The sequence below is a fragment of the Lampris incognitus genome, chromosome 13, assembly GCF_029633865.1.
Source record: "Lampris incognitus isolate fLamInc1 chromosome 13, fLamInc1.hap2, whole genome shotgun sequence".
Classification (NCBI taxonomy): Eukaryota; Metazoa; Chordata; class Actinopteri; order Lampriformes; family Lampridae; genus Lampris; species Lampris incognitus.
Window position 1 is genome coordinate 17,128,742 of NC_079223.1, and position 17,683 is coordinate 17,146,424.

A 17,683-nucleotide genomic window follows, 5' to 3' on the forward strand; every position below is an offset into this window, starting at 1 on the left:
AGTTTTTACCCAATACCAAAGTTTACTTTGCTTCACCAGCGTCATATTACCATTATTTATCTTACATAGCCACAAATAGATACATTACCTAGTTGCTATGCAACAGCTGTATTTTGTCCACATGAGGCCGCTAAAATCAACACAAGATGAAAGTTCCTCGTAGCCACTTTAACTAATCATATTAACATATACATTAAAAGAACATGCTAACATTATGGGAAATTAGCTTACAATCTTCTCCAGAGTGAGACAAGAAGATAGATACCAGTTTCCTCTATATGTGTTTAGTAGAAAGCTATCTGGCTGCACGTTAGCCTAGCTTAGCACAATGAATGGAAGTACACAGTACTGGTTATCCTTGGTTGTTGGCCAACTAAGAACTGTCCCAGAGTTTAAGCTAGGCTAATCAGTACCAGGGGTGTTGAAATGCTATATTTGTAAAAATCTGGGCAAATACACAATCGTGAGAGGCACAAAAACAGGTTTCCTGAAAGAAAAATGAAATAGCTGCTCATTTGGAAAGGTTATCATGTATTATTTTACTTCTGTTAGTGTACCAAATAAAATGGCACCAGTGAAGTTGTGTCACCTTGGGTGATATCGATATCTGGTCTGACCCATGGACTAACTGGCTTTGGTCTAGTTAGTTTCTTAGTAATAATGCCCTTCTAATTTAAGGTTCACAATCACCTCACACAATGAAATAGTATGGGTATATTATACATTTCCTGAATCTTTACAGTCCTGTGAGTATTCCAGTTTTTGTGTTTTGTGTCCCTGATATTCCTAGATGCCACAGGGCTAAAAGAAAGTATATAGTTTAGGCGAAAATTGCAGAAAGATGTGTGTTATTGACGGGTTGAAGAGCTCAAATGACCTCTATATTTGTGAGAAATATCCACAACAGGGCTTGAATGAAAGCTAAGAAGGTCCCCTTTAAAATGATACCAAAGACAATATTATAGAACATTGAAAAATGTCCTGACCATGAGGCTAAACCAGGATATGCACCAGCGTCTAAAATGCAATTTACTTTAGGGGGTGGTTAACTTCATGAGCTGATAACTGTGATACAGCTGCCACTCAGGAATGGTTATCATACCAAAATATCATCTACAGACATGGATCCTTTCAAAAATTATAAGTAAGTTTTGCCACCTTGAGTGTACCGAAATAGGAAATTTTGGGCTCTGGCCCATGGACTATCTCAGCAGTTTTTTATTACATGACTATTTTGGTAAAACATTTACCTATCATGTGGCAGATAGCCTTCTGAGATTTACCTGCCAAATGGAAAATCCACCTGCGCTTGGTGAGTGTTAATTTCGGACCCTGATGGCGTTAGGGATGGGTACCGATATTCGGTACTTTTTAGGTACCGACCGAATTAGGTCGTTACTACAGAGTATCTATTCAAATAAAGTGAAACGGTACCTAATTTCGGTAATTGTGTAATAAAGATTTAAAAAAAACAACGATCGGGTATTATTTTGAAAACTGACTGGATGCTTTCACACACAGATTAGCGATGGCGTCTCGCAAGCGGTCTAAAGTATGGCTACACTTTACTCAAATCGACCAAGACAAAGCTCGATGCAATATATGTCACCAAGCATGCAAGGCTGGCCATGGCAGTACCTCGAACCTGAGGAAACACTTGGTGAAGCACAGAATTTATTTACATGCTGAAGAGTGTACCTACATCTTTGATAAAGCTAAAGAGGCTAACGTTAGCACTAACGTTGTTACGGCTCGCCCACCCCGCGCCGGCAGCCAATCAGCTCGTCAGGGCTGGGCCTAAATTTGCTGGTCTCCCAGCGCCCGTTGCCAGTTCGTGCCGTAACCGTCTCGGTGAGGTGGCTACTCTTCCCTCCATGTGTATTCTCTCCGATTTTATCTCAGCCCATGGATTTACCGTTTTCTCTGTTTGTTGGGACTACCCGCGAAGCGGATTACTGGGCTCTTTTCGTTGCCGTGTGTTTTTCTCGGTGGACCTTAAAGGGACATTTCGGTTCATTTTGGGTTTCCTGCTTCCTAGTTGCTCCTTGTCCTTCCGTGTTGACCTTTGTATGAACTATTAATAAAGTACGCCAGTTTTCGGCGAACTCTACCTCTGCCTGGTGTTGCGCGCTTGGGATCTCCCACAAACCCTAACAGTACGAACTGGCCATGACGACCCCAGCCGGCACAGAGAGCGTACCGACCAGTCCAGTTCGAGCAGCTCTCATCGAACAGGTCCAACTGACCAACTACCACACCCGGCAGCTAGAGGCGGCCTCTGTCGCTGTGAGGGATCTCCAGATTCGGGTCCATCCCCTCCAGGTCTCTGTGGATAACCTAACGGGCCAGCAGGCGGCGTTGGCGAGCCAACAAGCAGAGATCCTGCAGCAGTAAATGTGTCAAATTAAGAAATTTTGACTTCTTTTTTTTTTTTTTACTAATGAAATTACAAAAAAGAAAAAGTACCGAAAAAAGGTACCGTTGCGTACCGGTACCGAAGTCCAAGTACTGGTACCGTATCGGTTCAAATGTGAACGGTACCCATCCCTAGATGGCGTGGCAACTATCACTACGGTAGAATATGCCGGCGTTGACAAGCATCATCTACGCTGGACGTAGCTGTGCCTAGTCATAGTTTTAGATTGTGCAACAGGTGCGTGTATTTATCACAAGGCTGGATGTAGCTTAGCCCGGTATAGGGCTTACACCCAGCTTTTTCACAACCAGCTGGTGAAACCGGCCCCAGAACCGTACCCCTGTAGCTGTTGGAGATTCAGTGATTTAGGTGTAATATACCTTATTTAGGTTTCCCATACAGACAGTCAAATTTAATTACTTTTCCCAAGACTCTACGATCTACTGAAACATTTCAGACTAATATTTAACACTAGAATGACCAAGACAGTCAATATGACCATTTTGGATTTTCAAATTTTAATAACTTTGTCGGGGGGGGGGGGGGATTACGGACCTGCCGCTCCCTGAATGCTCCTAAAATTGCATATATTTGCATTAAAATGAGTTTTAGATCAATTGCACAAAAAGTTATTTTAAGATCTACCTAAAATGACCATGACCGGTCAAAATGACCGCACATACTTTGTGCGTGATCGTGCGTGTCATGTCACTATTTACAACGTGTGTTGGTCGCATAATTTCCTTCGCAAAGTTCATTGCTCTGTCCTAGAAAAAAGAAAAAACTAGCATTCTCCAGTGCAGAGCAATAGTCTAAACTTGATTTTTGGTTATTGCCAACATGTTTGGTTAAAGACGCGGTATCAGATGCACCATGACTACCACCGAGGTGTTGCAGTAGTTACAGGTGTTGGACAGCGGCCATTTTAAATTGTTTGAACAATAGTATTAAAGTTGTTAAATGTTAATTTTGGTGTCAGTCGTTTCTTAACAGACATCATAACATATACAATACATTAATATCTCAACTGGGTATTTATCTTGACAGAATATAGAGTTTAAAAACCATGGGTGGTCATGGTTTTGTCGTTGTTTGAGACTGTTTCAATTGTTATTTTCAGTTCTTTTTTCTTTTACATTTCACGTTTTATAGGTCTTGTTACGTTTGTTAAGAATAGCAGTATGTGTTTTCAGGTAATATTTTCACTTTTTCAATTTTGATATTGAAGCTCGCCCATGTCTCTCAAGTTTAAATTGTTTAAAAATAGTATTTAGTTGTTAAAATGTTAATTTCGGTTTCAGTCGTTTCCTAACAGACATACTAACATATGCAATGCATTAATATCTCAATTGGGTATTTATCTTGACAGAATATAATTTAATAACTGGCCGTCAATTGACCACATATGGTCGTTTTAGGTTTATATGTAAATTTTCAGGTTTATATGTCAATTTCTTAGTCTTTATAGCATTTTCCAGCCCATGACATCAATTTGTCCACTAATTCTAACACGTGCAACAAATTCTAGACAGGAAATTTTGACAGGAAAAACTTTGAAGAGTATCCCGTGGTAAAACTAAAATTTTGGCTGTACCAAAAGAAAATTAGAAACAATTACATCATTGTTTTTCCCAAACTTGAGATAACACACTAAATAATTTTCCACAACTTTTCCGGGCTTAGAAACACATTTTCCAAATTGAATATCTTTTTCCAACTTTTCCAGGCAAATTGGACCTTTGGTCATTTCCAGCTCATCTCACCTGGTTGTACATGTAGCGCAGCATGAAATCCAATAGGAAGGACTTGCCCTTGCGGAAAGCCCCAGCCACAGACACCACCACTACGTTCAGGTCCTTCACATGATCCTGCAGAAGGATCTCCTCCAATGCTGCTGCATCAAGCTCAAAGCTATGTTCATCTTCGTTGGTCACAACAATTTGGACAGGTCTGGCTATGTCCTTCTCCACCACAGCCTGATGAAGACAGAAGAGAGTTTACATAGTAATCCTTTTGCTGCTTTCACAGTCATCAACTTAGCTGACGAGTCGCTGAATTCTGTTAATATGGGCAGCACTTAAGGTTCCAGGTGTATCTGTCATTACATCATGCGGCCAAGAAGTTTTGATTGGTGGAAATTATTCTAATCTGAAGCAACAAATATAATTTCAAACTCTCCAAAATTATCACTCCACTCATTGTCTAAATCAACAATAGCAGAAACTTTTCTCCATAACATATTTCAAGTGTTTGTCACAATACCCTTCTAGGTGAAAGTTGTACACTGATGAGCCAAAACATTATGACTACTCACAGGTGAACCAAATAATGTTGATCATCTCCAAACGGGGGCGCATGTTTGGAGAGGATCAGCGCAGGTCCGGGGTCGATTAGATGGTAAGCAAAGAATCAGTTCTCATAGTCGATGTGCAGGAGAACGATTCAGGACAAATGGGCAGGAGTAAAGACCTGAGTGACTTTGACAAGGGTCAAATTGTTATGACCAGACGACTGGGTCAGAGCATCTCTGAAATGGCAAGGCTTGTGGGGTGCTCCCGGTGTTAGCAGTGGTGAGTACCAGTGGTCCGAGGAGGGACAAACCACAAACCGGAGACAGAGTTTTGGGTGCCCAAGGCTCATCGATCCGTGAGGGTCAACAAGAGCTATCCCATCTGGTCCAAACCAGCAGAAGGTCTACGGCGGCACAAGTCACAGAAAATTTTAATGTTAGCTATGGGAGGAATGTGTCACAACACAGTGCATCGTACCCTGCTGCGTATGGGGCTGTGCAGCTGCAGACCAGTCAGAGGCCCAATGATGACCACTGTCCATCAAAAGTGCCTAAAATAGGCATGCGAGCATTGGAACTGGACCTTGGTCGCCTGGTCCGATGAGTCCCGTTTTCTTTTAGATCACATAGATGGCCGTGTAAGTGTGCATCGTTTACCTGGGGAACTGATGACACCAGGATGCACTGTGGGAAGACGACAAGGCGGTGGAGGGAAGGTGATGCTCTGGCCAATGTTTTGCTGAGAAACCCTGGATCTGCCCATTCATGTGGACATCAATTTGACATGTGCCACCTGCCTAAACATTGTTGCATACCAGGTACACCCCTTTATGGCAATAGGCGATTTTCCAAAGGAAGAACTACATGAACTCCCAGACTGGTGCAAACTACAAGTGGAACTACCCCGTAGTCGGCCCTCTCGAGTGTCGTGTTTCCATAGCGATGTAGTAACCACAGGGCTCATGAGTTGACGTCAACATTTGCGCCAGCTTTCACCACGACATAATTACAGCATGCCCTGGTGCAATTGAGAGGGAAGAAGGGAGAAGGGATGAAGTCAAATGGAGGACTGTTTTGCAGGACCGAGCTATGGCCAAGGATAGAGTTCAGCGATGCAGACAAAAACGAAGAGTAAGTGCAATTTAATTTCTCCATTTCACTTGATTGAAATTCATGCTTGCTACCACACAGGTTGGTTGCTGGCTTATAAAAATGTCGAACACCAAAGTAATTGTTGAACACCGAAGTAGTGGGCTGGTTGCTTCCGATGTTCAATAAATCAGCGTCGAGCCCTACCCAGCAGGTTTTCAGGGTCGCTCAGAAGTACCTACCCCAGAGCAGGGACTACAGACGTTCCCATAAAAGTCCCAGTAAGAGTTCCGGTCAGGGTAATTCCTCTAGTGGAAACACGAGCAAAGCTGCCAGCCCCCTAAAAGGTTCAGGTAGTTCCGCTGGTGGAAAATGACCTATTGCTATTCCTTGAGTCCCTGACCAAAAAGACAGTATCATGATGACATCAAAGAATGGCTTAGTTGAAAATATCGGAGGCAACAAGATCAGCTCAGGAAAGAAAGAACCGGAGGAGACCTGTTTAGCAAGCATGTCATCCTGATGGTGCTGGCAATAACGAGGAGGCCTTGAAGAAGAAGAATTCCCTGATGGCAGTGGTCTCTTTCAGCAGGATAATGCGCCCTGCCACACTGCACACATTGTTCGGGAATGGTTTAAGGAACATGATGAAGCGTTGAAGGTGTTGCCCTGGGCTGCAAATTCTTCAGATCTCAATTTGATTGAGCATCTGTGGGATGTGCAGATCCTTCAAATCCTCTTAAGTTGCGACCGTGGTCATAATGTTTTTCCTCATCAGTGTAAAGCATGGGGAAACTGGATAGTGGTGATCAGTTTATCCTCTATTTGTCACTGCAAACAAAAATCTATCCATAGAACTTTTGTCACATCAGAAAGGAAACAAGGAGAACACAAAACCTAATTGGCTGTTGACAGGCGATGCCTGCCAGAAATTTAAAAATGATCACTTTTTAGGTGATAATCCAGATGCCTGCATAACAGCCACCAGTTGCTCAGCTCCATAGAAACTGAGAGAACATTTTTGACTCGTTGATCAAGTTGATGGCTATTGTGAACGCATTAGAATCCCACAAGGAGCCAACAAATTGAACATATTTGACAACAGACATGAATACAGTGGGGAAACATAACACTCTACCTCATCCTGGATCTCCTCTATTGGTGAGGGGGTTGGGCTGGACTCTGTGCCCAAATTTGAAGATTGAATCCTGGGTAGCAGCGTCTTATTGCCCGTCTCTTCACCCTCCAGGTCCTCAGGCCAAACCAAAGGAGGCCTTTGTGTACGGCAGGAAATGGATACTTCTTCCACCCCACTCATGCCTGCAGATGACAACAGTATACAGACAAGATAAGATTAACAAGAATAGACCATACGCTATATGCTGCTTCAATGTGCATGACAAGGGGAAACAAAGGGCAATTCATCTAACCTTTCTAAATGTTAGTTAACCATAAAGCAAAGGCGTGTAACTTGAGTAAATGTTTGTCTATCATAATGACTGATCTGCGCTTCTGTTATGAGAGTGTAGAATGCCCTATATTGGAGTTTTCTAAGTGGGTATGATTCCAACATTCAGTGCCAGACTACATGTTGTTACCCATTCTGGTATACCCATCTGGGTCAGGCTCAGAAATAGCCTTGTGCTCAAATCACAAAGGGGGAGAGAAAAGGACAGGAGAGGAGGTTACAAGGATAGACTTTCACGTCCTCATTCTGTGTTTCTTTGCTCTACCTGCCCCACCAATTTGAAGAATTGTGTTTTTCTAGTGCTGCACAATATCTCAGCAGACAGGACAATGGGGTAAACCCCACCCTTTACTCTTGGCTTAAGATTTAACTCAAATTCTTAGTAAACGTTGGTCTCAGCAGCTTCTGGAATCGGTTTTAAGAGGGAACTTTTTAATTAGCAACGTTAAGTGCCATTTAGGAATAGTCTTTAGACCTATGATAAAATACTTCATGATATGAATATAGACCCACATCTTTAAGAATGGATATTATTTGGATATATTATCCCAGATATGTATATATGAGAAATTTAATAGTATTATGAGAATTTACATTCTTTTGGTCAAACTGATGCTTTTGACAAGACAGCGTGGACATCAAAGTATGACATTTTTCCAGTTTGAGTAGAATTTTCAAAGAATTGTGTAGATAAAGAAACTGAATGACTGTTAAAAATGACCCAATTTTTATAGAATATATCTTAATGGAAAGATCATTTGTAAATAAGAATTACAAAATTTATCACTTGAGTGTTACCCTGTTTAAGAGCGTCAATCTTTTTTGTTGTGCCATCATACTAATCTCCTTATTTATAATGCTTTGCCAAGTACACTCACTGGCCACTTTATTAGGTACACCTTGCTAGTACCGGATTGGACCCCCTTTTGCCTTCAGAACTGCCTTAATCCTTCGTGGCATAGATTCAACAAGGTACTGGAAACATTCCTCAGAGAGTTTGGTCCATATTGACATGATAGCATCACGCAGTTGCTGCAGATTTGTCGGCTGCACATCCATTATGCGAATCTCCCGGTCCACCACATCCCAAAGGTGCTCTATTGGATTGAGATCTGGTGACTGTGGAGGCCATTTGAGTACAGTGAACTCATTGTCATGTTCAAGAAACCAGTCTGAGATGATTCGAGCTTTATGACATGGCGCATTATCCTGCTGGAAGTAGCCATCAGAAGATGGGAACACTGTGGTCATAAAGGGATGGACATGGTCAGCAACAATACTCAGGTAGGCTGTGGCGTTGACACGATGCTCAATTGGTACTAAGGGGCCCAAAGTGTGCCAAGAAAATATCCCCCACACCATTACACCACCACCAGCAGCCTGAACCGTTGATACAAGGCAGGATGGATCCATGCTTTCATGTTGTTGACGCCAAATTCTGACCCTACCATCCGAATGTCGCAGCAGAAATCGAGACTCATCACACCAGGCAACGTTTTTCCAATTTTCTATTGTCCAATTTTGGTGAGCCTGTGCGAATTGTAGCCTCAGTTTCCTGTTCTTAGCTGACAGGAGTGGCACCCGGTGTGGTCTTCTGCTGCTGTAGCCCATCTGCCTCAAGGTTCGACGTGTTGTGCGTTCAGAGATGCTCTTCTGCATACCTCGGTTGTAATGAGTGGTTATTTGAGTTACTGTTGCCTTTCTATCAGCTCGAACCAGTCTGGCCATTCTCCTCTGACCTCTGGCATCAACAAGGCATTTTTGCCCACAGAACTGCCGCTCACTGGATATTTTCTCTTTTTCGGACCATTCTCTGTAAACCCTAGAGATGGTTGTGCGTGAAAATCCCAGTAGATGAGCAGTTTCTGAAATACTCAGACCAGCCCGTCTGGCACCAACAACCATGCCACGTTCAAAGTCACTTAAATCACCTTTCTTCCCCATTCTGATGCTCGGTTTGAACTGCAGCAGATCGTCTTGACCATGTCTACATGCCTAAATGCAGTGAGTTGCTGCCATGTGATTGGCTGATTAGAAATTTGCGTTAGCGGTCTAAGCATCGGCTTGGTGTCGATGCAGTTGCCCACTGGGGACTGGGGTTCGCGCCCCGGTCTCGTCAGATCCGACTATGGCCGGACTCGATGAAGCAGCAATCATTGGCAACGCTGTCTTCGGGAGGGGGGCGGAGTCGGCTTGTGTTCGTCATGTGAATGCGTCTCTGTGTGTGTCGGAAAAACAGTGGTTCGGCTTGGATTCGCCTTGTCACGAAAGTGGGGAGGCGCTTTCCTTCGAGACTGCCGGCCGGAGAGATGCAGTTGGCGAACGCATGTATGAGGGTGGGTGTTTGAATTAAAATAGGGATCAATTGGCCACTAAATTGGGAGAAAAAAGGGAAAAATCAGAAATAAATTTAAAAAAAAAAAAAAAGAAATTTGCGTTAACGAGCAGTTGGACAGGTGTGCCTAATAAAGTGGCCGGTGAGTGTATATTACTGTAAACAAATTGTTGGACTCGTTTCCAAATATGGGAACCCGTGATGCAGCAATATAAATGGCACTACCTAATGTACAATATACTATAATAGTAAGTAACCCTTTGGCCATTTACGTGAGAACACACTTAACAGGTAAGACAAGTATTAAGTATTACTCCTAGAGTGATCGCCTACCATTTCAGGTAGTAGGCAGGGCATGTGTGGGCAGTACCTAACAAGATACAACTCCAGTTTTTCCATAAGCAACAACACCCATCCCTTCCCATTAGGCTACTATATAACCAAGAGTACTTGCGTTATGATCTATGAACAAAATACATGCTTATTATTTCTCAAGGTTAGAACTGACAGTGCATCTCATGCACTGTGCTGCTTAACCAATGCTTAGCAGTTAAAAGTGTGCAGCAACTACCTCAAATGCTAGTCAATTAACAACCCAGAAAAGCGGTTGGGTGCCAAAGGTGCAAAAGATCATATTTTTCATCTAAATCAGATTTTCTTAGGCTGTGGGTAGAACATAAAACCTCTTGTGAAATGTTATAATTGCAATTTTAAAGAGTCCTTGTTTACACAGTTAACGTCCTGGGGCCAAATGTATAAGCCATATGCATACACATGAAAACTGTGCTTACGTCACATCCCATGCAGGTTTCCAAATGTATAAAAATCCAAGGGCAGTGAGAATGTGCATACCGGTACACATCTTTCACTCCATGTGAACTGTATACACAGTCTTTTGGGTGATTAGTGTGATGTTGTCAGTTGGCAAAAAAGGATAATAAAAGTGTGAATTTGGGTGACACTTTTTAGAGCTTTATTCTTTACTACATTGTGCTAGGATGTAATCTATAGTTTAAATAAACCTTCACTTTGATTACATAGTGACGTGACTGGTTACCAATCTTTTTTTTGACAAGCCTTAATTTCATTCTATCTTGAGTAATATGTTTTTCACTAAGCATTATAACAATTATAGTGCTCTTTATCTAAATAAACAAATAAATAGTGCACAATCTTTATATAATTAATGATTATTCTGTATTAATGGGGAGTAAGAATAACATACACCTTCAGGTGTGACTTTTTTTTTTAAATCTCCTCCAGCGTCCGTGACTCAGAACTAATGGCGTTCACTGCTTCGGTTACTTTCTGCAGTTCAACTTGTTTCATTTTGTTGGTAATGCCAGAGCTTAGGCTTCCAAATAATACACGTTTTCTTCTGTCAATCTGGCCAACCGTATTCCAAGTTCACAGCCAGTAAAATTGCACTTCTTCAATTGCTTTTAAATGCTTCTGCCATTTTTCCTCAAGACTAAACTAAATGCTGGCCCTTTATATGCAACAAGGCAAGGGGGGGGGGGGTTTGGAAGCCATTTATAGTAAATTGTGGACATGGTCAGAAGGCTTGTGCGCACAATTTCAGGATGATTGAGATGTATGAAGAAGAAAAAAAACGTGGGAACAGACTACGTGGGGTTTATAAATCTGACGAAAAGACTGGGTTTGCATGTTTCCTGTTTTGTGTGTACATAGATTTTAACACCTAAACATACACAGACGTTTATACATTTGGCTCCTGGTCCACAGATGGACTTTGAAAAATACAACCTTGTGAAAGACAATGAAGAATCTGCTCATTTGCTGTGATATCTTGTTCCTCTTTGCCAGTTCCAACAGCTTTAAGTGCGAGGGAGCTGTGATTTTTGAATACATATACAACAAACACCACCTGTCATGGATGGTAACCTTAACACAACTCAGCATGAGAAACAATTATTTTTCTTCCACTTTCCATACCAATGTGGCGCTTCACTTATCCTTCAATTAACTGAGGTGGTGTGGAATCTTCTGATGGAACAATATCCCTGGCCCTGTTTTACTAATTTGGTTATTGGAGTTTACGGTCTCAAACTCTGTGTTCAAATATAAAGGAAGGAAGACTGACAGAAGATAAAGGGAAAGAAGGAACCTTCAACACGAACTGCCACAGAGCCCTGCCTTCAGGGCTAAATCTTGATACACACCAACGGTGTAGATACTCCTATCCCTCAGTATAATGAAGAGGACATTTTCATTATGGAGCTGCCAAAACAGGCACAACCTTTCAATAAGAGCACCATACATAGCCCCAGGTAGCACCACATTAGCTACTAGTCCTGTTAACATAGTCGGTGAACAAATAAGATTTCAGATTATCTGACTGAGTAAACAAGAAAGCAAAAGTCTTTTCAATTCCACAACAAGGATCTCTGGGATTTTGTGGCACCTATGATACCAAAAGACACTCCCTTTTAAATGGGAATCTTTATATATGGTGTTAAGGATACAAGTGGTGGTGCTTCACAAAATGATTCAGAGGTTCTGTTCTAATATTTGGTGAGACTATTTAAAAAAAAAAGAGGCTCAGTTATGTGTGTAATAATTTACACACACTTGGCACACAAATCAGGCATACATATCAGATAAGTCTGTGGCAATACAGATCCCCATCTCAAGGCCATGTCAACTCTGAGTGATTAAGTAGCAGGGCAGCCATTGAGGGAACCCACACTAAAAACTGTTCAGTGAGGGCAGTAAAGCCTCCTGCATGCTTCAAACAAAGCGCTGTTCGGAATGTTGGAAAGGAGCTTTACTGATCGTCAAATTGGTGGGTCAGCATCTGAAACGTTTTAGAACTGTCCAAAACCAACATCCTGAGGTTCATACAATGTGCGATGACAGTAAAAATATGATAAATTATGCAGCCCTACATGCCAGTAAACAATAGACATGATGGCAGTTAGCATATACTCAGCAACAACTTTGTTAGCATGCAAGTAAATGGAACCTTTGTCCTTTTTGCAAAAAAGAAATGCGATTGGCTAACATAAATGTTGCATTACAGCCACCATTGATTTCTAGTAGTAATGACGACTTCCGGTTTATAATCCCACCCCACTCTATGATTGACACAGCTTCTCTCTCCACTTTTCTCCCCACCTTTTACTTTAGCTGTGTGAATGACTTTGCTGTTCAACATCTCATACAGCCTTGTTCGTTTGAAGCATGCAGAGACCTTGAGGATTCAATATTGCAGCTGTGTGTGCGTCAGTAAATATTGAGATACATAGGATGCAAGCTTTGTGCTTCTGTAATCAAATGAACAGCCAATGAAAAGACATTAGTTCTCCTTAAGTGTACTCATGCACTTGCACTATTAAAAAAAGAAGGTAAATGCACTCTCCTGTTCCTCAGCTTACAGTAACGGGGACAAGGCTAAAATTAGCTGCCTCATTTCTTATCATATTGAAGTACTAAGCAGATGTTAACTATGGCCAACATAGTCTTTCCCAAACACAGAGCTGGCACACACACATGCAAGCTGCAATGTAGTTGCCAAGGGGTGATACAAATTCATGCATTACACACACTTGTGCATGAAACATTGCAACAACAGACATCTACTGTATTCTGACCAGTTATGCATTACTCCAGTTCTAAATAGGGTTTATCTGACTACCCATGGCACATCAGTGTGTTTAGGCTAGCTAGCCTATATTTTAGCTGTGTAACTTAACATAGCTCTGCCCTCCCAAGACTCATGCAAAAGATCCAATCTAAGCAAACCTTGATAAGGCCTGGTCCACTTAGCAAGCTGTCAAGAAATGGGAAGGTTCCATAGTTTTAAAGGGTATTTTTCTGCCTTTTCAGATTACTTAACTGATAAAAAAAATCTCAAGGTTGAATTCATGCAGTGATGTAGAGGTTGAAAAAATATAAAAGGTGCAAATAGGAACACGAGGAACAATGGTAAGGCTTCAGGAATCCTTCCAGGGGTGCAATACGAGGAAAACGTATGATTGTAACTCATTTACAAATATATACAATGGAGGGGAAACTTTGTATGACATCTTACATTTTTATTTGGGGCATCAGACAAAGCACCAGACTAGAGTTAAGCAGGCATTTCAAACAAAACCTCTTCCCCACTTATGTAGTCCCTCTACTCCTGCTACACTGGATTTAACCAATGCCAGCCAGCTCTTCAGCAGGGTCCCAGCATTCTCTTCAAGCCTACTAGCTTTTCAAACATTTGGAGAATCAAATAAATGGCTAGTTTAAGGCACAGAGCTCTCCAACTGAACTATTTTTGTCAGTCTTATATTAGCCCATGAAGAGGAAACAGTTTGTAAAAAGATCTGGTGGAGCCAAAGCACCCTCTTGTAATGCAGGCACATACACAACAACTCACAACTTAACCTCCCTGGACATACGTGATGCAAGACAAACATTCAAATGTACTAAGCGGGAGCTCTGAGTGAGTTGAGGACGAAGTGCAGATAAGGGACAGCCAGAGCAAGTGAACGTCACAATAACTATTGCCACACAGCCAGCTGTTCCACATGAGAGCAGACAAGATACGTTATGATAAAGGGACTACTGATCATAACTAATTTCATATCTCTCACTATCTAGAATCTGCTCTGGCTTGGCGCTGGTTCCAAATTTACAGAACCCAGTGTTTATGCAGGTTTCTTAACAATCAACGGCAATTCTGCTGCTTTGTATTCCGATATCATTAGCATTTAGTTTCAATTAGCCATATTGATTTTTTTCTTCTCCTAATTAAAAATCAACCCAGAATCGAATGGCCTACGTGGCCGCGATAGTAAAGTGAGACACTAAAGCACCATCAATTCGTCCATTATTCATGATTACAAAGCATAGCCGGTATCATCTCATATCCCGAGTAATGGCTCTGCAGCACAACAAAAGACACGAAAACGTGACAGTTGAAAGCCGACGCTGACGTTTAGTTACACGTACAACATGACAATGGAAAGTCTTTTCATTTTAGTTTGCGGTTTACTGGAGAGCCGGTGTTCTGACGATATACGCTGCTTTGTCGAAAAACGCTACCGTAGCGCAAATCGAACCCTCCAATGCGCAGAACCGCTAAGTAGCACATCTCAGTACGTAGCACATATCGACACAACACCTGTTCTGACACCGGCGTGACTCGCTTGTCTAACTTGGTACAATCAAAGGGAGTAGCGCTAGCTTTTTTTTACCACCAGGTGTATCATGAAACCGCTTTAGCTTGTCAATTAGCTTCAAGAGGATAAGTATATCGGCAAAAGACGGGGACTAAAAATACTGTATTTAAAAATAACCGATTCATTCGTGGGGTGGAAGGCATTATTTGTCGCGTTAAGAGCGAAACGAATAGGCTTAGCGTTACTGTCATGCCCCATAGAAAACCAGTCACAGGACAAAAACAAGGTCGAGGTGGAGCCGTTTCCAAACTTTTAACGGCTAACTAGTTCAGGAATTGGGGCACTGTTCTTTCTCATACATCTTCTCGTATAATTTAATGAAGTACCCTGCCTTCTGGCGACGGGAGAGAATCGGGGGGGGGGGCGACCGACACTGTTACCGAGCGGGCCAGGTGAAAGTGACGACGGCACAGCTGAGTCGAATTAGCCCGCTAGCATGGCAGCTAACGCCGGGATGTATTAGCCACGAAAAACGAGCAAATCCAGTCCCTCTGCGACCCTGTCGCGCCGCAGGGGTCGGCGTTAAAAACGGCGTTAACGGTAGGGAGCCCGGCTAACGGTCAGAGAGGTCTGTATTACAGTCAAAATAAACACGTCTCTGACGCGTTGTCCGTCTCTATTCTGCCGCGGACTGAAACGGACACTTGTGTCCCTGTGATAAAAGTCTTTAGGAGAAGTAACGTTACCTTCGTCAAAGACGAGACTTTTGCAATTTGGCTCGAAGTGATTCCGACTCCTCAGCCCGCTCACCTCCGCCATCTTGGTCTGCTGAAATCAAACGTTGGTGACGTCAAAGACTCCCCCCGCCCCTCCGCCTTCTCCTGAAGCTCACGCTGCACCTGAACGGGATAGCCTATTTTTTCCTCCCCCCTTCGTACAGAATTAAGACACCAACACATTTTTTTTGCCTTTGATACAGTATGGATTCTTTTATTAAAAAATAATCCCACAACTTTTATACGTATTTTTGTTTGGAAGAACGGTTGCGTCTGTTTTGATTATCTCAGCCATACTGAACTCTATAATAATTTAAAGTCGCTGTCATCATTATCCTCATCATTATCATTATCATCAGCGCCATCGTCTGAGATTATCTCAAGGCGTTGAGTTTGGAGTGTGGGAGGAAACTTGAGTCATTTCCTCAGAATCTCTGGACTCATGCATACTCACGTTGTTTCATTTCATCTTTAAAAGTCTTAGTTCAATTCTATGCTATTATATACGTTGACTTCTGAGAAAGGGGAAGTTGTTTAACTGGCCAGGCGACATTCCGTTCAATATGGACGCTTGTTTGTGTTCTGTTAAAGAAAAGTAAACATTTTTCTATGATTGCGTCTTCATTCTGCAAAAGCCAGTAAAAGTATTTAGCTCCAAAAGCTAAGTTCGTTGTCCACTTCTTACTGTTATAATCAACCTATTTTTTTAAGTGTCCTGCACCTTGCAAGGTGCCCAGAACCACATAAGCTTAAAAGACACTATTCACATGGTACTGTACAAGTACAATTATTTCATAGCATGAATTACTCCATAAATAGACCCAAGAACCTCACGCACAAAATCACAGTCAGAATCACATAAATAATCACTAGCAAAAGCAGAGTCAACCAAACAAGGATCACAAGCAAAATCAACATCACACACAGAATCAAAACAGCCTGTACTAAGCCTGCATTGTTCTTTTATCCTGATTGGGGATATAAGACTTACTATACTTTATTTATTTACACCATGTCTTCTCCTCCACACTCTCTTACAAACCTATAGCCAAAACATAAGCATCTTCCTTGAAAAACCAACTCAGCATATCCCCCTCGCAAGACCAAAACAAATCAGGATTGTTCACTTGCATCCTTACGAAGGGAAAATGATTAGGTCACTATACCCAGTACAGTGAAATTCATCTTCAATAACACCTAGATCACAAAGAGTGCACAAACGTTGCTCTTCAGGTAAGCCTTCAAATCTGCCCACTTCAATCGCCAGAGGCCGGGTAGGTACTGGCTCTCAACTGGGCACATATAGAGAGATCTTTGTCTCTTTTTTAGATTGCAAATAATGTATATGGTTCTGTATAGTATGCGGATTTAATTTGGACACAAGTTCTAGACTTTGCTTTATTCCATATATCCTTTTCCCATCCCTCTGTGCAATTCTGGAATAACCTTTGTCTAATTAAGTTTATAGTACACTGTAGGTTATATCTAAAAATAAATTGCAGCTCTGATATCAGAAAGTTGGATCAGTTCATCTGGATACAACAAGAGGGAACAACCATAGAGAGTACATCAGTGATAAGGTGACCAGATTTCTCAAATCAAATCCGGGTACATTTCCAGTTTTGAGGTTAAAAAAATCAAATGTTATCATGATGAAATAAAAAAACTGGGACAATTACAGTTTCATTTATTTTGACCAATGTATACACATTTAAACAAGAATACTCAGTCATGTATGTATGTTTTCTGCATTTTAATCTAACGTTACAATGTTATGTTTCATATTTAAAAAAGAATCATGAAAATCGGATTTGAGGTTTTTGAGTTATGGACCCTCAATGGAATCTCTACGCATCATTGTAGTCATTGAGAAAACCAGCCCAGATTACATCATCTGGACTGGTTTTGGCGTGGGAAAATTAAAATTTTCTAGGACAGGGTTACATTGACAATGTTTACAAAGCCTACTCATATAATTTAAACATTCAATCCAAATAGCCTTAAGATAGTATAGCATGACAGTGCCCCTTTAAAAAAACACACAATATGGTCATGTATTATACACATACATAGAATACACAATATTCTTTTCTGTTTGCTCTTGCACTTATCTTGTCAGGAGAGCCAGTCAGTGGTCCTGGTAGTCTGGAATGGATAAGAGTAGAAGAGAACAT

The 17,683-nt window shown here is 41.6% G+C and overlaps 1 protein-coding gene across 1 annotated transcript in view; it reads right to left on the bottom strand.

The window, feature by feature from the left end:
- The window catches only part of atl2 (atlastin GTPase 2), a 42,093-nt gene extending 26,545 nt beyond the window's left edge, over positions 1-15,548 (bottom strand). The window contains exons 1-3 of the mRNA XM_056291391.1: positions 15,480-15,548; positions 6,934-7,115; positions 4,180-4,392 (exon numbers count right to left, since the gene is read on the bottom strand). Coding sequence (XP_056147366.1) covers positions 4,180-4,392; positions 6,934-7,113 — 393 coding nt within the window. The 5' untranslated portion in view covers positions 7,114-7,115; positions 15,480-15,548. The remainder of the gene's footprint in view (positions 1-4,179; positions 4,393-6,933; positions 7,116-15,479) is intronic.
- Positions 15,549-17,683: the final 2,135 nt, after the last annotated feature.